At 43.9% G+C, this 24,537-nt stretch overlaps 1 protein-coding gene across 2 annotated transcripts in view; it reads left to right on the forward strand.

Annotated features, from left to right (window-relative positions):
• The window catches only part of DDR2 (discoidin domain receptor tyrosine kinase 2), a 737,021-nt gene that overhangs the window by 354,399 nt on the left and 358,085 nt on the right, over positions 1 to 24,537 (forward strand). Inside the window, exons 8-9 of one of the 2 annotated variants that reach the window (XM_069231100.1) lie at positions 11,008 to 11,251; positions 13,895 to 13,957. In XM_069231100.1, coding sequence (XP_069087201.1) covers positions 11,008 to 11,251; positions 13,895 to 13,957 — 307 coding nt within the window. The remainder of the gene's footprint in view (positions 1 to 11,007; positions 11,252 to 13,894; positions 13,958 to 24,537) is intronic. The other variant, XM_069231101.1, reaches the window with a different exon arrangement.

A 24,537-nucleotide genomic window follows, 5' to 3' on the forward strand; every position in this document is an offset into this window, starting at 1 on the left:
TGCCCAGAGCTCCTCCAGTGTGTCCCAGACCTCTGCCATCTTGGAAACAGAGGTGTTGGGGGCACACTGGACTGATCTGAGTGGCCAGTGCCAGCAGGTGAAGTCAGAGGCTCCTTCTGATAGGCTCTTACCTCTCTTGGTAGCCAATCCTCCTTCCTTGGTAGCCAAACCTCCTTTTCTGGCTATTTAGGGTCTCTGCTTTGGGGAATTCTTCAGATAACGAATGCAAGAGCTCACCAGAGTTCCTCTGCATCTCCCTCTTCACCTTCTACCAAAGGATCGACCGCTGACTGCTCCCGGACGCCTGCAAAACTGCAACAAAGTAGCAAGATGACTACCAGCAACATTGCAGCGCCTAATCCTGCGGGCTTTCTCGACTGTTTCCAGGTGGTGCATGCTATGGGGGTAGCCTGCCTTCACCCTGCACCAGAAGCTCTGAAGAAATCTCCTCTGGGTTGACGGAATCTTCCCCCTGCTAACGCAGGCACCAAAAGACTGCAACACTGGTCTTCTGGGTCCCCTCTTATCCTGACGAGCGTGGTCCCTGGAACACAGCAACTCTGTCCAAGTGACTCCCACAGTCCAGTGACTCTTTAGTCCAAGTTTGGTGGAGGTAAGTCCTTGCCTCCCCATGCTAGACTGTAAAGCTGTGTACCGTGTGATTTGCAGCTGCTCCGGCTTCTGTGCACTCTTCCAGGATTTCCTTTGTGCACAGCCTAGCCTGGGTCCCCAGCACTCCGTCCTACAGTGCACAACCTTCTGAGTTGTCCTCTGGCGTCGTGGGACTCCCTTTTGTGACTTCGCGTGGACTCCGGTTCACTTTTCTTCTAAGTGCCTGTTGGGGTACTTCTGCGGGTGCTGCCTGCTTCTGTGAGGGCTCTCTGAGTTGCTGAGCGCCCCCTCTGTCTCCTCCTCCAAAAGGCAACATCCTGGTCCTTCCTGGTCCTCAGCAGCACCCAAAAACATCTACCGCGACCCTTGCAGCTAGCAAGGCTTGTTTGCTGTCTTTCTGTGTGGGAATACCTCTGCAAGCTTCATCGCGCCGTGGGATATCCATCTTCCAAAGGAGAAGTTCCTAGTCCTCTTCTTTCTTGCAGAACTTCAAGCTTCTTCCAACCGGTGGCAGCTTCCTTGCACCTTCAGCTGGGGTTTCCTGGGCTCCTGCCCCACCTCGACACTGTCGCGACTATTGGACTTGGTCCCCTTGTCTTACAGGTACTCAGGTCTGGAAATCCGTTGTCAGTGCACTGATGGTGTGTGTTCTTCCTGTAGAATCCCTCTATCACGACTTCTGTGCTCTCTGGGAGTAGTAGGTGCACTTTACTCCTACTTTTCAGGGTCTTGGGGTGTGGTATTCTTCTAACCCTCACTATTTTCTTACAGTCCCAGCGACCCTCTACAAGCTCACATTGGTCTGGGGTCCATTCGTGGTTCGCATTCCACTTTTGGAGTTTATGATTTGTGTTGCCCCTATACCTATGTGTTCCTATTGCAACCTATTGTGATTCTACACTGTTTGCATTACTTTTCTTGCTATTACTTACCTAATTTTGGTTTGTGTACATATAACTTGTGTATATAACTAACCTTCTTACTGAGGGTACTCACTGAGATACTTGTGGCATATTGTCATAAAAATAAAGTACCTTTATTTTTAGTAAGTCTGTGTATTGTGTTTTCTTATGATATTGTGCATATGATATAAGTGGTAGAGTAGGAGCTGCTAGAAACATCTCTTCTACACTAATAAGGGATAACTGGGCCTGGCACAAGGTGTAAGTACCTCTGGTACCCACTACAAGCCAGGCCAGCCTCCTACATCCATGAACAGCATTTCATGGCACAATTTCAAGATAATTTAATCTAGTTTTCCCAAAAGTTACTAAAAATCGAGATAAGGCAAAGAACAATGAAAGAGAGGTGTTGGATTGAGCAATTTGAAAGGTGACCAGACAACCCCGAAAGCCTATATTCAGAAAAAAAAGAATAATCCACTTCATCATGATATTGCGGTAGAGGGGCCAAAATAAAAATAAATGCACATTTGTCTCGTGTTGCTTGTCTCGGTAGCAGTACTATGATCTCATGGTGACTAAACCAACTAATAGTAAAATTTGCTAAAGGTAAAGTTCCAATTCCGAATTTCACATATAAAGTTTCAGCTAGTTGTGGAAGTTTACAATTTAAGTAAGTTTCCAAAAGAGCAGTATTTCTGAATAACAAAGAATGTTCAATAAGGATCATTTAACTGTTACAACGCAGTTTGCTATGCTTCATGCCAGCACAATAGATGTTTTAAGGGATAAAGCCATAGAGGGTGTTATACGTTCTGGGGTATACTGTTAATGTAGAAGCCCTAATTGCACCAAGAACTAACATTCTTAAGCCAAGCCTTTCCAGTGGCCAAGATCTCTTGAATAACATCTCTGAAATGCCTTAGTGCTTCATTTGAACAAGCTCTACATCAAAATATGGTTTCAATTTTGAAATGTGGTTAATACTTATTATTCCTAATGCTTTTGTTAAATAGATTGTTGGGGTACTCCTGGGTGATATAAAACAAAACAAAACTATTTTCTACTACCTCCATTTTCTCAAAATCTACTATACCCCTTTATGCACCTGGGAATTGTAGACTTCTAATAGTGGCAAGGCACCCTAGCATTTGCCAGAAGCTAATGTTACCTTCATTTAGCTCCTGAATAATTACATTTTATAAGGAAATTGTTAACCTAAATGCTTAGAAGGTTAAAAAATCATCAATTTAGTTTTAGCAGCATTAATTTAATAACCTCTTTTCCCACAGAAATCCAGGAAGCAATTCAGGTTTGAAGACTGCTTGATGTTTTGGAAATCAAGTAGGTGTCATGAGCAAAAAGAACCACGTCACAAAAAACACCTAACGATAAGAGGATTACAACACCATTTATAAACAAAGTAAATATAATGGGTGCCAATTTAATCCACTGACAAACTCTGCTGTTGTGGCAAAATTCTGGTGTGACTTCCCAACAGGGTCCAGATATGATTTCAACATAGTTGTCATCTTGAAGGAAACTAATTACATTAAGGAGATTGGCTGTAGTATCTTTTTCATAAAGGACTCTCCAAAGCATGTGTTTTGGCACTGTGACAAAGGCTGATTTTAAGTCAGCGAATGCCACTTATGGGCATATCCCCCATAGTCACATGTTTCTATATCAACAGCAGCAGCTCAAAAGACCTGGTCAGTTGTATTGGCATTATTCCTAAACAAGCCTAAAAGTGTGGAAATACCTTATCAGCCTAAATCCGCTCTTTCAGTTTTACTAGCAACAACTTTGCATATAACGTCTGTAAATAGTCAATCAGGCTAAGAAGAATGTCATCCCTGAGATTAGACTAACTACTTTCTTGTGGATTGGGAGATTTTCTGCACCCAGCCTTAAATGTGGAATTGAGGACCCGTGAGAAACTGTATTAACAACTCTATGTATATGTAGGCCCCACACCACTTGCTCGGATATATAAAAGTCATTGTGAATTTTATCTGTCCTAGTAGCTTTACCCAACTTTTGTGAGAGGATAGCTTTCATTACTTTTTCTAAGGAGAAGTTTACAAAATCTGGACAATGAGCAGTCTCATGGAACATTTTTAAAAATACCTCACCCACCACAGACAGACCTGTCTCACATCCCAAATAAAGAGCAGAAAAATACTGAATCCAGTTATTGGGCAGTATATGAGTTTCTAGTGGGCTAGAAAGGGCCAAATAGTCATGGCAACAATATTCTATAAAGCTCACGCCTTATCTAATTGCATCAAGTGAATCAGCCCATTGTTTCTCCTCCCACCCTTCATGTTTTCACTAAAAAACATCTTGTAAGATTTCCTAGCTGCCTTTATATTTTCTATGCTATACCATCAAAGGGCAATCATAAGTATCCTTTATGGATCTTTACAAGCCCAGTCATGCCCGGGTAAGGAGGACATATCTCCCCTATTCGCAGTTCAGTTTGTGGAGCAATAAGTGCCTTTCTGAAATGCTAAAAAATATGGATCCAGAAATTCTGTCATTAGTAGAGATAAACGATAAATGCCTTCCAAGGCAGAAAATATTAGATGGTAAAGGCAGGTAGACAGTCCAGATTTAAGATGGATTCCATTCTGACCCTCCTTAGGTTAGGGGATACAGAGAGTTATTATTCAAGTTACAGAAAATAGTAGAATAGGCTTCCCCACTTCAAACTAAGAATCTTACGCCAGATGTAAACATATACCTGGTCGCAATAAGTGGAAGCAAATTTCACACTTACTTTTTGTAACCAATATCTGATTTACTAACCAACATATGTACTGTTAGGGCAATCTGCAAAACTACCATGTGTAGGGAGGCACAGAACTAACAATAATAAGATAGGTTCTGTTATTTTCTGTCCCCCCACTACAAACACAGGGATGGTGACCTACAAGGGACATTACAAAAGAGGCCCAGCTAAAAGAACTACCACAAGATGGATAGGAAACGGGATTTTCCTGTAAGAAAACGCTCACCCACCAGGTTTACCTCTTGGTGGCATGCTTCATCATTGAATTTCTTCCCATTCCAGAACAGAGCGGGCATGCTATGTACTATGGGATACGTGGGAGCACTGATGTAGTCTTGTCAATGTGAATCACAGGAGGGACAGGAGTGGTGGGGTCTTGGGTGAGTTAAAAATACCTGTCTCCTAGTAATTCCAATGATTTAATAGATCTCTTGGAGATGGTATGATTAAAAAGGGGCTGCGGAAGTGGGGGATGTAATGTACCTGACTTCCTAGTTTACATGTTTCGGAGCCTTACCTCTAGGCTTCTTTTCAGGACCAAGGTTGACTCCCTGGTGCCTCTCCTTGTTTGACTACCTCTAATGAAAACATACATAATACCTGATCTGTGGTATGGTGCAATTCACCCAACTAATGTGGTTTCATAAGATGATACCTATCGTTTATTGTGTCAGCCAATGATACTCTATAGTATTTGGACTCTCATATCATAGATCCTCCGGGGGGGTGGTGTGCTTGTAGTAACACTTTCCTCAAAGCGACACTCCAGTGAGAAGGTGAGCATTAGGTACAGAGCGGGAGTGTCGCTTTGAGAAAGGTGTTACTACAAGCACACCACCCTCCCGGAGGATCTATGATTTGAAAGTCAAAATACCACCATGTGTGCATCATATTTAAAATACGGCACACCATGGCGGTAGTTAGGGGACTAAAGTCAGACTTTTTTACTCTAGTCTGGCGCTTTGCAGGATTGGCGTAAAAAATGTAACAAATGGAAGCCTCCTTTTAATGCATGCTCTGACCAGGCGTTAAAAATGCTGGTAAAAAATGACGCAAAGAAATCGGACAGATTTCTTTGTGTTATTTTTTTGGACTCCCTAACGGGGGGATGCCCCCTTTGCATACATTTTGCCTGGTGCAGGCATAATGTAGTGCAAAGGGTTCCAAAGTGGCGCAATGCATGCATTGTGCAACTTTGTAAATATGGCGCAGTGTTTTTGGCCTTCTAACGCCACATTAGCTTGAAAAAAATGCCACTAATGTGGCGTTAGAATGGCACTAGGGGCTCTTAAATATGCCCCTATGGGGCATATTTGAAAAAAGTGGCGCTGCACACAGTGCTCCCCCTCCTTAGCGCCCCCTAACGCCACCATGTGTGCACTGTATTTAAAATACGGAACACCATGGTGATAGTTAGGGGACTAGCATCACATTTTTTTATGCTAGTCCGGCACATTGCAGGATTGCATTGCAGGATTAGCGTAGAAAATGTTGATGCTAATCCTAAAAAGCACCCAGAGGCCCATTGTAACCAACAAAAGCTTCCTTTCAACACCTGCTCTAAGCAGGTGTTAAAAGTGAAGAAAAAATGACGCAAAGAAATCTGTCAGATTTCTTTGCGCCATTTCCCCCCCCTCCTGTCCCCCCCCCCCTTAATGGGGGAATGCCACCTTTGCATAATGTAACGCAAAGGGATACAAAGTGGCGCAATGCTTGCATTGCGCCACTTTGTAAATATGGCACAGCATTTTTGGCCTTCTAACACCACATTAGTGTAAAAAAAATACACTAATGTGGCGACTCTTAAATATGACCCTATATTTTATGTGGATAGCTGAGTGGATTAGTAAAGCCAGTCTTTACAAGTGCTTTAAAACACATGAATATATGTGAAAGGGGAGCGATAGAGAGATGAGGGGCACAATTGCCAGGTGGTAGTGAGTGAAACCGAGGAGGAGGTCATGGGGTGGGTGGTGCCAAAATAAACTGTCGCACAGGGCGTCACCAGTCCTAAAGCCGCACCTGTATCTGGTGGACTAAACTCTGGCATATTTGGAGTTCTCTACCTGCCTAGCAGAAATCTTTGTGCCTTCAGAGGAGCCACCACCATAGCAGATCCTCTGGAGGCATTGAAAGTTTGCTGAACGATTGCCATGTTTCCTGTAGCTGCTCAGCATACTGTTTGGTTTCCAAAAACAATAAATCAATCAGTATTTGTAGAGGCAGCTAATCACCTTCAAAGGTATTTAGCACCAGCAAACAAAAGGAGAAAAGGAAGACAGACAAAGGATTTTTTTATTTACAAGAGAAATAGTAAAAATTCCAGACCCAACCACTAGATGGTGGAAAAATGCACAGCACGTGAATCCAGAAAATTCTTTAAGCTGCAAAACTACACCTAGAAGTAAGAAATTTTACGTTGAGGTGATGGGTTCTGACGATGTTGGCCAGAGGCATCATGTAAATGTTGAAAAGGGTGAAGCTGGGGGATCAACATTAAGGGATGCCGTAGATGGAGCTCTTTGGTTCCGAGGTGAAGGGTGGCAGGTGAATTCTCCAGGTTCGCCCTAGGAGGAAGGATGAGATCCATCTGAGTGCACTCGCCGGATCACTGCTGATGAGTGTGTGGTGGGATACCGTGTTGAACGCTGCTGATAGATTGAGAAGGATCAGGGCCGCCAATTCTCCCCTGTCGAGGAATGTGCATATGTCCTCAGTGGCCATGATCAGGGCAGTCCCAGTGCTGTGGTTGACACGGAATTCAGATTGAGAGGTGTTGAGTAGGTTGTTCTTCTCCAGGTGTTCGTTGAGCTGGCCGTTGGTGGCCTTCTCGAGGACTTTTCCTGGGAAAGAGAGCAGGTGCGGCATCTTCTCTCCAATTGTTTGTTGCTGCGTTTGATTGTCCTGAGTTCTGGGTTTTTGAAACAATATGACACCGGTACCCTGGAACTTTTTTCCTCAGGGTCATATTTTATTTTTTCTGTTCGGGACCACCAGGCTTTTTGTGGTAGATCCTAAAAGGAACAAAAACATTGAACCATCCGCTCTAAAAAAGGCACACATTCTGAGGTACTTAAACCAACTCCATCAACTCCAGCGGGCTGTTGGTCTAAGGTTTTCGCTGACAAAAACATGACAATCCTCTATGCTTTGAATACAGTGGGTGTTTCATCATTTGGTGAACAGAGTACTGTTTGTGGCGGAGTACCTGTCCTCCAAACTCCAAATTAACCACTTTGTCAGTATGTATGTCCTGATACAGCTCTGATTTCTGTTTAAGGCTGTAAATCTAGCTTCAATGAGCTTATTTTCTTTAAGAGTAATTAGTTAAGAGGCATCAGCAATGTGAGAGAAGTGTAGCTGTACCAGAGTGTTTCGGAGATAAGTTAACCATGGGATAGAGTGCTCATCCAGGTGCTTTGTCAATTTTCCTACTAGTTCCAGGTAACTAAGGAGTGTGGATTAGACCACACAGAGAGCCATAGAGTGACAGGAGTCAATTTAATCTTATGAATGAGATAAGACACCCCAGTTTTTTTTCTGATATGTTAAAGTAGAAGTTCCTACCAGCAGTTTCAGAATCTTCAGTGCAAAACTATTCCCCAGAATCTGTAATTTCTGGATGTTCGTGCATCTATGTGCACTTGACCCATAAGTTGTGATTGCAATGGTCTTGGCTCTGTCTATCATGAGAAGTGAGAGAATGTGCTTAGTAGCCTGTCTTTTGTTGTGATTTGTTTTTATTGATTTTAACCACAAATCTCCCATGGGTGGTAAAAGACAGATAAGAAAGCAGTGTATAGACATTACAGTATATATCATAGAAAGAATCAAATGTCCATGACATACGCCAGCAGAGAACACAAAGTAACCCCTCACATCAGGCCCGGAGACTCATGCCTCCGCACAGCAATCTTATTCCATCCTGAAGGAAAGCATGTCTCTGTCCAAGGACCAAGGTTTAGCTGGGCAAGGTTCTAGCATTGCCCCTATGACTGGCCTACTCTCTCTCCCTCTGTACCTAAACAGCAAGACCTTACTCCAAAACTCCACCGTCCCATCTTCCTGAAAACTACCCCATTACCTTGATAACTATTATCCCATTAACCACATTGTCTTCATTGACAAAGTCCTGAAAGGTGCATTAGCTTTTTAACTTCAAAGCTACATCATCGCCGCAACCTACTGCAGGCATATCAGTCATGTTTTCTCCCACATTATATATTCAAATGCACAGCTCGATCCCCTGCCACTCCTAGCCCAACAATGTTCCATTGTCACACCCAGGCTAAGAAGTCCGTATGTGGAGGCCATCTGATTACTCCTGGCAAAACGTTGTATTGCAGTCCATCAACATACTGATTGTACTCAATTAGATTTTCAGATATTTTCAACATATGCTAACATGCTAGGCTTAAGAAAATGCCTGGACACTATTGAATCTTTCATGACAGCAGTATACATATAACCAGATGTGAAAGATGAGTTTACACTGATCAAATGAGCTGGACTATAACTGCAAATTGGGAAATGGATCCACATCATGCCGCTTGTTAGATTCAAACCCTTCATTATCAGAAGTGCCAAATATTTAGACTTCCAAATGTATTCCAGCCTTTCTTTCAAGGAACATGCATTCAAAAAACGAAAGCTGGTGTAGTATCAGTATCTCATTAGTCACCAATGCAACTATGATCCCTCCCGCCCAAGCTTTGGCCGCCTTAGTTGCCCACTCCCCCAAGATTGCATTAAATTCAGATCCTTATAAATTTAACTAAAGTATCATTGTAGCTTGTCTTATTGATTAAAACATGACCTTCAGTAGTGTGGACAGAGACTTACTCTGGAAAAAGCAACTTAACTAGGACCATTTTAGCTTGTGCAATTCAAAGCATCTACATCAGTGTCTTTGTGTAAAATTGGAATGTGATTTCTCCATTTCATTAACCAAGGTTCAAAGCAGGGACACATTTTAGTACTGATGCTAGTCATTCTTCAATCATGGCAGATCCGGGTAGACAACCTGTGAAACATATTTTCCTACAAAGCTTGTCTCTATACACACTTCTGTGTTGCAGTATAGAGGAAACATAATAAACTTAGACTGTGCTATATAAGGATTACAAAAGTTGTTGCAGGCTTTAGAACTTAGGGGTCCTCATTTACAAGCCCTTTGCGCCTGTGTAGCATATGTTTTTCATGCTACAGTGGCACAAACAGTCCCCCACACAATGCAGCATTTACAAACTGGCACAGTGGTACCATTGCGCCACTTTGTAAACCCTGGTGCCACCTTACACCAGTGCCAGGTATAATGTATGCAAGGTAGGCGTTCCCCCGGAAAAAAACCCGCAGAAAAGGCACTGCGATATTCTGTTCTGCCACAGTGTCATTTTTGTAACGCCTGCTCAGAGCGCACTGTGCTCTTTTTAATGGGGCCCACTTGGGATTACTGCCCTAGTGTCAACATTTTTGAAAGCTAGTTCAGCAATGCTAAGGTTTAGGGCCACAACTGCATCAGAAGTTTTGATGCAGTTGTGGACACTGTGCGCCGTGGAGCACTGTATTGTGAATACAGAGCTTCCATGGTGTCGTTAGGGGGGCGCACGGCAGCCCAAACAAAATGGTGCATCGATCGCTGCACCAGTTTATTGTAAATAAGGCCCAGAGTGTGTAATTAGGAAAATAAATTGTCAATTGATCAAAAACCAGTATTTTAATCTTTTGGTTATAATTGTCGTGAAACTAGCACTTGGTTTCCTAACAATATCTCAAATGAGTGCTCACCTTCACAACTAACTGGGACGCTGACTTTAGGAGTTTGATAGCCATTTGTTATATTTCAATCCTGAGAAGTAGATCTTCTACCTTGGTTTTTGATGTGAAGACAATCTGTCTCAAATTACCTGGTCCCACTGGCTCTCAAACCCTTTCTATAATTCAACCCAAAATGTTCCATAAAGTAGGAGTTTGAGACATTCCAGGGAGGCCCTATAAAGGCTTTGCTCTGTCCTGTGCACATCGTTTGTTTCTTTTTGATACTAAATGAAGGTTTTAGTCTGAGCCTAATTAAAAAGTTTTTTTTAAAGCCAGCAAAGTTGTGTTTCCCACCTCACCAATCCATTCTCCATGATGTAGGTCTGTTCTCATGTTCTTTCTCTCCCTCCTTCAGTCTAATTTTGCAAGTCTGCTCTCAAGACATATTGTCACCCTCTCTCAGATATGTTCTCACAATATGTTCTCTCAGACACCCCCCCCCCTTAAAAAAAAACATCTCTGAGATGCAATTCTGGTACCATGACTTGTTGAATCCCACCCCCCAATCTCCATGATACAGATTGTTTTCATAAATTCTGAATCAGGAAGAAATGCTCGCTGGTCTATATTGTGTAAATAACACAGAACGTAAATAGTTGTCTGATAATCAAGCATTAGAAGTCTGATCATTTAATGTCTGGATGAACTGACGTTCAATCATTATTAAAAAATGATTTAGCCTTCTTGGCAACCATGGCGTAGTGTTTTCCTGGGACTGGTAAACAGATTACTACTCAAGCTACAGATTGTTTTCATGACATTTTGTGTAACCCCCTCCCCCCAAAATCTCCACGTTGCAAATATGTTCACAGGACATTTTGTCTCCCTACTGCACTCCACTCTTACATGTTTTTTTCCTTTCCTCTAATTTCCCTGATACAGGTCCACTGCAATAACATGTTCACCAAAGGTGTGAAAATCTTCAGGGAAGTCCAGTGTTATTTTAGATCTGAGGCCAATGATTGGGAGTCAAACTCCATCTCTGCCAGCTTGGTTCTTGATGATGCCAACCCCAGTGCCCGCTTCGTCACTGTGCTGCTGCACAATCGCATGGCCAGTGCCATTAAGTGCCAGTATCACTTTGCAGATACCTGGATGATGTTCAGTGAAATCACCTTCCAGTCAGGTAAGAGGTTGGTTCCCATATAGTGGCAGGTGCAAAAAACCTGTGGAACTACACAAAGTTTTGTATTCATTCAGTGTACTAGGGTTTAGAGAGCAGACGTTTTCATCAAACTAAAAGAGGTATTCTTGAGTATCGCCAGATTGCAGTATGGTACAAATTCAATTAAATGTTTTTATGTTTTGGCATTGAAGAGGTGTGGCATTTCGCTGTGATAAAATGGAGTTGCATTTCATAGCAATGAAGTGACCTGGCATTTCATAACGACAGTGTTAGTACCATAACCACTGAGATCTTTTGTGCTGTGGACACACTTAGGGGCATATTTACAAGAAACTGGTGCATCATAGATGATGCACCACTTTTCTTGAGCCCTCCTTACTGGCATCTAACAAGACCATGGCAGTCGTTATCACAACAGCGTCAACATTTTTTACGCTATCGTGGCGCTTTGCTACACTAGCTTCAAAAATGTTCACACCAGTGCAGCAAAGCACAGGGAGGCCCATTAAATATAATTGGTGCGTCATTTTAACGCCTGCTCTGAGCAGGCGTTAAAAATGATGGAAAAACAATGGCACAGTGAAATATGTAAATTTCACTGTGCCATTGTTTCGGGCCTCCCTGCGCCGGAATGCCCTCATGCATACATTGTACCTGACGCAGGCATAATGTAGGGCAAGGGGGGTAGCAAAGTGGCCACTTTGTAAATATGGCTCAGCAGAAAACCCACCTTAGCGTAAAAAAATGACACTATGGCGGCGCTAAGGTGGCACAAGGGGCTTGTACATATGCCTCTAAATTCTGAGTTGTATCGTGACTCAAACCGTGTGCTCTGAAGATAATGGCACAGTTCTATATGTAAAACATATGCTCACCGAGGTCAGCTGGTTTCCTTGTAAAATGCTTCAATCGTACATAAAAAGCACTGACACAAGCCAAAAATCGTTTTCTACTTTGATGCAGATAAACGGCAAATAAGTGAACCAGACACCTACGTTGCTGAGGCAGTAGCAGTCTCTTTACTACCCGCGGGGAATAAAGGTTCTTTGTAAGGGAGTCTGAGTTCTCCCTCTTGGACCTTAGTTACATAAATCAGGCAACCGATTTCTGTTGATCAGATCAATGGAAAGTGTTTCGGCACAAGTAAAACGATTTTTTTACGGAGTCTGGTCCCTCTGTGAAATTAGGCATTGACCCTTGTGATTAACAGAATTTTATTTTTTGAAATAATTAATTGGTCGATGATTTTTTTTATCAGGTTTTATGACTTGCACGTCACCTCCCTATGATGATCATGTGTGTTCCTAAAATCGTTAGGAAAAATGTCACCTGCTTGTAATGTTAGATTACCTAATTCCTTTTACAACAGTGTCAAGTCGTTTGCTACACCACCAGATAATGATCTCATTTTATTTTCTTTGGTTTCATTGTATTTTATTCATTGCTGTGCTTTGTGATGGTTTTAATTAACTGTACAAAAATGTTATAAACTCACAAAAACAAGTAACAAATATGTTTCCCTTCCTAAGAAAAAACTTAAGATGTACCCTTTAGACGCCATAGGGTTTTTGAAGCCTGTTTTCAAGTGAACATTGTCTCTAGTGATATGTAAATGGTGAAGGTTAAACATATTTTGTTCATCTTATTCACTGCAGTCTTGCACACTACATTTCTGAGTGCGCCACACAAACTGCAAACAGTTAGTTAATATGAACAGCACCTAAGGTTACTGATGTTGCTATCAAAGTGGATACGAAAGACAGGACTCATTGAATTTGTATTTACTGCATTCTTCCTGTGAAATATTGTGTGACACTCCCCTATATTTCCAGAAAGACACTACAGAAGTCCAGAATAGATCTCCTAGGCACATATGTATCCTTGTGCCACGAATATTGATCCTAAGTATGTATGTTCTTGAGGTGCACCTAAGTCTGACAGGAAGGTCAAGCCCACAAGGCAGACATACTAGTGCTCTCCAAGCAGCTTCCCATTTCAGGGAGTGCATTGCATGTCTAAACCTGTCAAAATAAAGGGATAGCAACTTGGTATCAGTGGTGATCAGGAGTAGTGTCATGTGGCAACTTGTCATCTGTGCATTTCCACATTCTTACTGACTATGCTGGACGAGGCAACATCATGTCACGGAGCTATGAAGGCCCACAGCACAGCATTTAACTTATATCTCAGCATTCTCTCTTTCGATATGTATATTTCCAATAAAATAGATGAACTGCTGTTCACTGGTGTAAATAATGTAAAGGCAATGAGCTAGGCGACAGGAATGTTAATTGCTATACTTGTGTTTCCAGTTCTCTACCACTGAACGTCTGAGTGCCTCTTCCTACCAATCTATCATTCTCATAGCACAGTGGCATGCTTCCAGAACGTTCACCAGACAGGGCAGCATCTTAAGAATCCTTCAACTGCCATGAAAGTCGAAATTATTTTTAACAAATGGCCATGCACTTCTTAGGTGAGGTATCTTTAAGGGCTTTGAGGCTCCCAGGAAGTCGTAAACATTTGTTACTTAGCTCCGGTCCTGTTTCATGAATATATTGCTGACATAAATCAATAATACTACAGTGCTTCAACATAAAATGTTTCTTATTTTAGGATGTTTTGCATTTCATTTTTGTACAGATGCAGCAATGTACAACAATTCAGGAGGTCCTCTTGAGGCCCCGGGTGCCCCCACTACATACGGTATGCCATGGTTTAAAATTACTCTTTATCTAATCATAAGTTCACAGTGTCATGCGTGCAGCTTCTTGCGAAGGCAGACTTCTTCCTTACGCATCAAAGAAGCCTTTGGCCTTAATGATGAAGATGAAGAAGGGATTTTAGGAGAAAACAAGACCCACATCAGGCCACGTATGGAAGATGTACAGGGTAGATACTGACAGTAAATTACATTTAAAAAAATGTTGACTCCTGGAGTGCCCTTTTTTCACCATGTTAGTTCCAGTTACTTACATTAAATTAACAGATGCATGGCAGGATACTAAGTTTTCCTTTCGCCTCTGTGGTTTCCTGCTTAGATAGAGCTATGCCACAAAGTCATGTTCCATGTTTTTGAAGTCCTGAAGGTAGAAACCTAATGTACACCATTTGCTGCTACTTTTGACCAAGATTCAGTTGCAAGCCTACCACAGCTCTTTTGGGCCATCAACCCAGGTATTCCCCCCCCTTTGCTGTCATGATAACTGCTTTAATCTGATTAACCCTGCTGGTATGCCTGCCAGGTCCACCAGATTGCGATTTTGTTGGGACAGCCTCTCTCTAGGTAAACCTCCCTCTCCATATGTGCACAATGGTCCAAACCTCTCCTCTCGTTTCAGATGGCTGGGGTATTTCTGGAGATCCCCCTGCTAGCTATGTCATGCTGAGCCACCATACACTAATTCCTCAACAACAACCACTCACCTCGAGGGCCTCCTTCCTCCTCAGCCAGATCCAGCAGTGCCAGCTTGGGGGTAAGCTGCACCAGTCTACCCATTACCTACATCAGTTCCTGTCCAATCTGTTCCCTGTACTGCACCTCCTTGTGGCATTCCCATTTCATACGTAAGAAGGTCCCTATACTTTCACTACTCCTAAGGCATCCCAGACCCGACCTGCTGCCCATCTTCCACATCAGCTCCAGGGTGTAATAGGCCCTATGTAAATAGTGTAACTGGATGAGTGGAAAAAGTGCTGAGATCGCCAGGACCTGTAGTACCATCAGCACCTCTCTCCACTCATCATCCTCCTGGGTCCCAGTGTCCTTCTGCCACTTTGTCCTGAGGCTATGCATCAAATTGGGAATATTAACTTTCAAAGAATGAAACAGACTCAAAATCCTGTGCACTCCAATAGGTTCCATTGTTAGTCGGGCCTCTAGTGGGTTGAATTCAGGGGGCGACCAGGGAGTCTCTGCAGGAGATTCAGCATGCTCCTCAATCACAAGAACCTATAACAATGTGAGTTGTACTCCTTTCTTAAGTCCTCCAAGGATCACATTTATGCCCTTACATCTCCTAGCCTGGACAACCCTGTGATGTCCCACTTTCTAAAGTTCAAGGCCCTGCTCGGGGTCTCTAGCCAGTCACCCACCCACTGTGGCATCTCCTGCATGGGAGTTCTATAATATCAGATATGTTATAATGCAGCCCTGGTGTCATACAGGTAATGGTGCAACCCCTTCTCCCCAGAATCCTTCAGTTCTATTCAATGGGCTGGGTGGAGGCGATTGCCAAAGAGCCAGTCATTAATAGTTAGCTGGTGGACTGTTCAGTAGTAAAGCAGCAGGTTTATGGCGCTCATGCCCCCATCGTATGAATGTTGTGTTCACTTACCAAAGGAAATCCATGATTGCCATCCCGTGCAGATGTATGATCTGTAGGAGGACTGAAGACCAGTAGGGCAATTTTAAAGGGATAGTTCTAAAGGATATGTTATTATTTTGTACACGGCAATTCTGCCTGGAATAGACAGAGGGAGAGGGCCCTATTGGTTACCGGCCTGACCTGTCCTGGTCAGAAAGGAGTAATGTTCTGCTCCCAGCACAAAGACCTGTCCAGGGAGACCTGCAGTCCCAGTTAGCGGAACTGATTGGTGCAGCATTGTAGGTGTGATAACCTCACCCATTCCTGTTGCGATCACCTTAATGGCACTACTAGCTATTTAATCCAGTTGAACACTAGGCCTGAGGCTGGACCGAAGAGCTTCAGGACATTTATCACCTGCTCCCTCGTGGTCACTGGATTACTGAGAAAAACCAAGGCGTATCAGCATTTAAAGAAATGTGATCCTCCAAACCTCCTTCCATTTGAACCCCCAGAATTGGGCATCCCCCTGGACTAGTTCGGCCAACGGCTCAATTGGCAGGGCAAACAGCAGGGGAGAAAGATGGCGATCACCTTGCATAAAAGTTTAACACAAAGCCATACCTTGTGTTCAAAGGTCATGCAAGATACTGGCAGAAGGACTTGCTTGAGTTCAGAATGTCTTCAGCAAGCAGTTTACTGTTCAAAACAGTCTCAAGTTGAAACAATTGTCCAACATTTTGCTGATGCCAACAGTTCCACTGTTTCAAGATCAGGTCTTCAATTCCGCAATTCACGAAGAAGGCAACTGAGGCATTAGAACTCAGTTGAGGCTCACTGCACGCTGAAGAGGTGGGGTGGCATTAAATTACAAATAAAAAACTAAAAACTTACCTGCCTTGCCGCCGATCCTTCTTGCTGGTCACTGGATGCACAGGCTCCCAGCCTGCCCTGTGGTCAATCCTGACACTGCTCAGAGCAGCGTTAGGATTGACTGGGAGCGCCCAGCCAGGGTGCTCCAAGGCAGACTAGGAGCCTGTGCCTGCTCTCTCCAGCCCGGCGAGAGAGCTCAGTGTGCATGTGTTTTTGGCCAGCCCGGGACAGCCGGCTAAACATACAAGCACACGGAGGGGAGTGCTGTGCACTCTCCCTCCATGCTCGTCACAGCCTGTGGCCCCACCTCTTTACAAGAAAACAATTATACACAGTTTATTATTGTTTTCTTGTAAAGGATTTGTAGCTGCTGCTGCTGGCGGGGGGGAGCGATGCTCCTCCGCCATAGCAGTATAGCCGCCGCTGTTAAAACTTACTTTGTACATAAACATTTAAATCAATGGGACTACCAGGCATAGAAGTATGTTAGATGGAAAAATTATGATACAAGATTAAAGTGCAAAAACAAAAAGATAAAAAAGGTCTAAATGAGGAGTGCGTAACCCAGAAAGTGACATACTGAAGAAAAGTAGTTGCAGCAATTATAGAGAAGTTTTACGGATAACATATTATCATCAACATTTCAACATGATTTACATAGAGGTGATGCGTACAAAGCTTGAGGGCGTGAGAGCCCTTTTGCAAAAACCAAAAAAAAAGTGTATTAGAGGCATAAAGTGCAACTGCAAAAAAATAAAACACCAGGAGAACCAGTTGAGGAGTGAGTGACAGAATTCACACATAATAAAGTGAGATCAGAATTAAAGCAACCATGACACAGAGTAGACAGAGCAAGGCAAAGGTGGAAATACATAACAAAATGTACAAATAGGTAGACCTAAGATAGCAAACGTATATATGTAGTTAGCAAGGACGTACCAGTCTGCTCCAACTCACCTTAAATTCCTATTGGCCTAGCAAATGGAAGATAGTTTATGTGGATTAAGTGTCTTTAGCCAAGATGGAACTGAAAGTGAATCACAACCTCCCTCCATACAAGTTGCCAAAATCCATTAATGCAATAGTTGTAAAGATTGTTACATCAGTAAGTTTGGCCTTAGAAATGTGAATTCCTCTTGTGTAGTTGCTAGATACTTGAATCTGTTGTAAAAGATTACCAAATAAGTAACAAGCTGACAGATACATCACAGTAAGGGATGAGTCACTTGGTTAAGGATGGTGCATAGTCCTCCAAACACATATTGTGAACAGGCTTGGATAGGAAAGGCTCTGTGGCAGGCTCCTGTACCTTATTGGTGACAATCCTGATCCCATTGATGGAAATAATTAAATTGTGGCTCTTCTCTGGGTCTAGCTTTATCTGCAAAACAACTACAGCTGTTAAAGGCTCCAACATTCAAGTCTATGACAGCCCCAAGTGTTTGAGAGTAATTACCAGTTTCTGAAATAATGAAACCATTCCATCCATCGCTTGTTAGGCCTCACCTAGAAGCAGCTTTGGCTTTGTCATTGAAAGACCTATTGTATCCAATACTTCAACGTCTACGTAGAAGTAGCTTTGTCTAAACTCACTTCAAAACATTGGCTTTTCTGTTCTTCCTCTTTCAACTACTGGCTTGAGACATTCTCAATCACATCTTAGATCAGCACAAATGCTTTTGGCTATCTTACCTCATGATGTTGGATGTTCCTGTGTCCTTTCTTCTCCTGTGGATAAGTTGCATTCCAGACAGGATATCTTTTTCCAGCTTCTCCTTTTCTCTCTCTGCTTATCACTGCTCTGCCTTCCCTCCCTAAAACCCACTCTCTCTGTCTTCCCTCTTTCATCTCGCTCATTTTACAAGGTCCCGCCAGCAGCACACTTAGGTACTTGCTTGTGCACATACCTACACACATGCACTACGGCCATCGTGGAGTGTTTTTTTTGGTAATGAAGTATACAAAACCACTGAAAGATGGCTGCCTTCAGTTCGTATATATGTATACACACAGGCATACGTATTTCAATGTTTTTGCTATGAACAATGGCAGAGGCTGAAGTGCTTTGGAAGGTCAATAACAGCACCACTATGTCAGCCAGTAGGGAGTCAACACGTAGAAACAACATGTTTACCCATAATGTTTACCCTTAACTTGATGTTTGGTTTATAACGGTATACACCACCAAATATAGTGCTAGAATGACGTCTACATTGCTGGAGTTTCTCAGTGGACCTAGCCAAGTGCCCCACACAACTTCCATTGGCTGTTAGCTTTCAGCTACAGGATACTAAGCACTAATGCCAACCTCCTCAGTTTTGTCCCAAAGCTCAAATTGATGAAGGCAAGTGTCTGGTTGTATCTTGATGAAGACACACCCTCTCCTTAATTCCGAAAGGTGAATTGGAGTGGTGGCTTATGTAACAGCACAGAATTTGCTTGGATCTGTTCAGCCTGCAGTAGGGCTACCTCCTATGGAGACAAGTTCAAGGCAAAAGGCCCCCAGACAGTTTCTATGCTGGGGTAGTGGTCAGCATTCCAGTAGAGCCCCAAATACATTCCAGACCTTCTGCCACACTGTATTCTGAAAACCCAACTCACCTTTCCCGTTGGGCACTTGGCTTTTCAGCAGCACAGCATCACACTGTCAGACTTCTGCCTGAGCTTACCATAAAACTCTGATCCTTTATGCCTCGGTGCTCCAATCAATTTCCTCCTGTGCTCCAGAAGTGTCCACTTCAGATGTCAGTGCTCTGCACCAGACCCCAGACTGCACTGACAAGACAGAAGTAGTGATCTTCAGCAGGAACACCTCACCATGGGACACCAGCTGACCCACACTCGCACCCAGAATCTCAGAATAATCATTGACATCAAACTGGACATGACGACAGAAGTCTTGCTTCCATACCCTGAAGATGCTGAGAAAGTTCTTCTAGTGGCTCCAAAGCACCACTTGAAAAACTGTCACTGGTGCCCTATTCACTGGCAAGTTGGACTATGGGAACACCCTCTACGCTTGGATCACCAAACAACTCAATAGAAGACTACAAACCATACAGAACTCGGCACCCAGGCTCATCCTCCACCTCCTGCTCAGAAGTCACATCACATCACACCTCAGGGAACCACACTGGCCCCTGGAACAATAAACTGTGTCAATTCTGACTCCTTACCCACATATTCAAGGAATTACACAACTCAGGTCTCACCTACCTGAAAAGTCGCATCTCCTTCCACCCACCACCGAGACACCTTGCTTTACAAGACACGTACTCACACATATTCTATGCATGCAAAAAATTTATCAGGAGGACAGGCATTCTCCTACAACACTCCCAAAGTGTGGAATGACCTCCCATGTCACACCAGATCCTCCTACACTCTTCTTGAATTCAGGAAGAAGCTGAAGACCTAGGTTTTCAATTTACCAACCTACCATAGGCCAGACCATTCACACACACCTGCTCAGTGTCAGGATACCCTTGTAGGTGATAGTGCCCTTTACAATACACATAAGATAATATTTTGGAGTCCCTGGTGTTCAGGAGAAATCTCCTTCTTCTGATTTGCCAAAATTCACCAGAGGAAAATTGACCAATAATCACTTAGACAAAAACATTTGTTGCTGCAAGCACCAAAATCGGAAAGTTATTCGCCATTATTACAGAGACATTTGTAATTGGAGATATTTTTCACACCCAGTAATGATTCCAGGGGTATCATTTTATTGGAGCTTGCATAGCTGTCTACAGTTGGACTCAGAACTAATGACTCCCTATCCTGAGCAGTAGCCCAGGACATCAATGGCTTCCAGTCTGATGACAACGAAAGAGTCCTTTGTGGTACAAAAGAGAACCAGATGGAGTGGGTCCTCTTTGTACGTCACACATTGACCGACTCTGGAGAAGCTGAATCTCCAGGTGTCCCACTAACACCCATATCCAGGACAAAGATCAGCCATCAGATTTCAGCAATGAAAATCAAAGACTGGTCATAACACCCCTACCTTCAAACAAATATAACACCCTCACACACAGGACCCTCCCTGTGGGACTCAATCTCCAAAGGAGTCTTAAAATGACAGGGCAGAGAGCGCCATGCCTCATCCAGAGAAGCAGCTCTATAAACGGCTCAATTATCAGCATCTCCCATTCTACTCGAGGCACTTCAAAGCAGAAAGGCTCACTCAACACCAGAGGAAGCCCAATGTCAAGGAATTAATTCTCAGAGCAAAGAAGAGGCCTTCAGCATTTTAGCACCTGGAATGTCAACGGTATATGAATCTACAACACTACAAGTTGCCAACCGATTGTTACAGGTTAAATTGTTTTCCTCCCAGGTGTGATGAATACTGCACGAAACATTAGGCCACTAATAATTAGGGTCTAATTTCTGCTGCCATTGTGAGGGACTGCAAGTCCCAGGAACCACCAAGGAGCCCGGGGGCAGGGCCAGACATCCGCACCAGCGCTACAAAGTGCCACCGGCCCCCGCACTGCAGGACATTTCTGCTGCCATTGTGAGGGACTGCAAGTCCCAGGAACCACCAAGGAGCCCAGGGGGCGGGGCCAGACATCAAATCAAATCAAATCAAATCAAATCATTAACATTTATAAAGCGCGCTACTCACCCGTGCGGGTCTCAAGGCGCTAGGGGGGAAAGGGGGGGTTATCGCTGCTCGAACAGCCAAGTCTTTAGGAGTCTCCGGAAAGCGGAGTGGTCCTGGGTGGTCCTGAGGCTGGTGGGGAGGGAGTTCCAGGTCTTGGCCGCCAGGAAGGAGAAAGATCTCCCACCCGCCGTGGAGCGGCGGGTGCGAGGGACGGCAGCAAGTGCGAGGCCAGCGGAGCGGAGGGGGCGGGTGGGGACGTAGAAGCTACAGCACCAGCGCTACAAAGCACCACCGCCCCGCACCGCAGGACATTTCTGCTGCCATTGTGAGGGGCTGCAAGTCCCAGGAACCAACAACGAGCCCAGGGAGCGGGGAAAGACATCCGCACCAGCGCAACATAGCGCCACCGGCCCCCCGCACCGCAGGACATTTCTGCTGCCATTGTGAGGGACTGTAAGTCCCAGGAACCACCAAGGAGCCCGGGGGTGGGGCCAGACATCTGCACCAGCACTACAAAGCGCAGCTGGCCCCACGCACCGCGGGACGTGCACAGGCCAATGGCGGGCCTATCCACGCCCGTCAGCGACAGGAAGAGACAGGGCAGGGCCCCCCTCTTTGCTTTTTCAACAGGAATCCTCCTGGTGAGTTGTTAATACTAACTTCCTGTGCTCTTTCTATTAGCCTCACAGAGCCTATTTGAAGTTTTGATTATCCCCACAAGCAGGATGGGGAAAAGGAAAGCCAGGACAGGGAGGGACTAGGAAATTACCTAGCCATTCAGCTGAGAATTGTACCATGGAACAAATAGACAAACTTATAGCGGAAGTGGAATGTCTATTAGCCCCAAAGTCCAAAATACCTGTGAAGAGGGGGGCTGATGTTCCAACGAAGGACATAAAGTCCTTCTTCGCCCCCACAAGCAGAGAATCTCAGCCAAACTCCCCAAGGAGGAACCACTTGGAACCCATTATCCCCACAATCTCTGCATCTCCCACAGACAACTTGCAAGTGAGGGTTCCAATTTTGCACGGGCCCATATTTCCCTCCATAGAGTGCTCTAATTGTTTTGCACCACTTGCGTCCCTATTGAGCAGCAATAACGATGATAATAAATTTAAGGGCATAGAGGAGATATCAAACCAGACAGCTAATTTGGGGGAAGATTCTGTTGGGTCCTAGCTAATCAAATTGAGAGGTGAGATTGTGACCTTAAGAGAGTATATGATAACCTTGAGTAACACGATCCATGAGAAGCTGGATGGCATAACTGCTATAATTGGGAACATAAGGAAAGTGTCTCCTGTGTCTGACCCTAAGCGCCTTGAATCACAAATCCAGCAAAGTGGAACCCCCTTCCTTGGAGGACAAAATGAAGAGCGAGTAAACATGGCGCTATCAAGCACCAATGGGAAGAGACGCGTTGCCTCTGATGCAGCTAGCATACGACCAAGTGACAGTGACATATTGGAAGGGGAGAAACAAGATTTGTATCATAAAAAAGAGTGGTTGAAAACTAGGAACAGAGCTACCTCCTGGAAACCTCCCCAGGCTCTTAATAGTCCCAGTCAGCATGATTTGTTCCTGACGAACATCCCAAAGTTAACCTATGGACACAAAGAATCAGAGGACTCACTAAAAAACAAAGTAATCCATTGGATTAGAGGAACAAGGAAATGTAGATCAGTCATAAGAGAAGATATAGTTCATGCCCAGAGGTACTCAGGCGAAGGTCCTGGAATGGACTTTATAGGCTTGAAACTAACCAACCAGTCACTAGTAAAAGGATTACTTGCACTCGAACAAAGACCAAGACCTTGTATCCAATCTCAAATTAGTCTCAGCCGGTCAATTCCTGTCCCGATCGTAAACTTTTGCTGCATGGGAAACCAAAGTATTCCACCTTCCAAAAACTCATATAGCTTAGATCAAGCCCCAAGGGCTGAAATCTCAAATGTCGATTGACAAAAAGCCTCCCTCCCAAATGGATTGGGAAAGGGCACCCCAACCAATAAAACTGTGGAGTGCTGTGAATTGATTAGCCCTACACCTGGTCGTGTGGAAGTGAAGGATACAGTGCACTGGAACATCCCCAGGGGACGTCAGGACGGGAGAGATAGGGAAGTAACTATTTTCCCTATCAATGGCACAGACAAGAGGTTGGACTTGGGAGACCATGATGATTGTCAAATCAAACTTCAATCTTGGAATGTGGCAGAATTGAGACTCAAAACAAACAACCCAGAGTGGTGTAATTTCATAGCTCAGCACCAAGTTATCCTGTTACAGGAAACATGGGCACCCTCACCAACCCATAGACCAGGCTATCTGACTTTCCAGAAGTTTGCTCTCCCTTCTCCATCTGGGAGAGCCTCGGGGGATTAATAATCTGTCTGAAACAAGACTTGTTCCCGAAGGCAAAAGAGTTACCCTGCCCCACTAGCAATATATTGGTAGTGGAACTGGTAATCAGGAATGCTAAGGGCTACACTCGGGTAGTGATTGTAAATATCTATATCAGACCTGGGTCATGAAGCTCACAGATTGCTATGCTGAACCTTCTTACAGATCTCCTGATCCAGGTGCCTGGGGGAACAGGCCTAATTGTAGCAGGGGATTGTAATATGTAGCTAAGTGCCAAGGATGACTTTTCCCGACCAGGAACACATTATGTAGGCCATTGGGATAGATCAGGCCCAGCTAAGGAAATGACAAAACAAACTGGGGGAGTGATAGTTCTATTAGAGAATGTAATAAACAATGTGGGGTTAAGGCAAGTAAATGGGAATATCAAGTCGGATACCCCGGCTAAGCCAACATATAGAAAGGGAACTTATGCGAGCCTCCTTGATTACGTTTTTGTTGATGATGTCCTTTTGCATTCCCTTAGCGATATGGCAGTGCTGATAGTGACCACCAGTCCCTCTTTGCAGCTTTTTTACCCTCCACATTTAGAAGCAGCAACCTGTCCCAATGGGTGACGGGCAATAATGTAATGGTGACTAACAATAACAAAAATGTTAGATGGGCAGCAATGGCAAATGATAAGAGACAGGTTGCAAACTATGATGCAGTTGAAATGGTTTTTCTCCCCTGAAGTATAGTGATTTTTCATTAGTGGACTTCATTCACATGCACTGCTCCTTGATGAATCAGTTGAGGCCACTCTTTCTGGTAGTGAGAGAAAGAGGGAAAGCCATAGGCAGACCATTGAGATGGGTCTCTAGCTCTTTCCGCCTGGCCAAACTGCTGCAAAAAGAGAGGTTTGCCCAAAGTAACCCTACCTGACCTGGGTAAGGAAACATATATACAACAACAGTTGATCAAAAGGCTGGGATAAATTACTAAATTTTCTGACAAGAAGAGTGCCACATACTATCTTGGGGACATAATTTCTTTGTCAAAATGTATTCATCTCTAATTGTATAGAACAAAGAGAATCATAAGCAAAACAAACTCTCACAATTAAGTTAAACTATTACACCAAAACTAATATT

Source organism: Pleurodeles waltl, chromosome 4_2 (genome assembly GCF_031143425.1).
Source record: "Pleurodeles waltl isolate 20211129_DDA chromosome 4_2, aPleWal1.hap1.20221129, whole genome shotgun sequence".
NCBI classification, from domain to species: Eukaryota; Metazoa; Chordata; class Amphibia; order Caudata; family Salamandridae; genus Pleurodeles; species Pleurodeles waltl.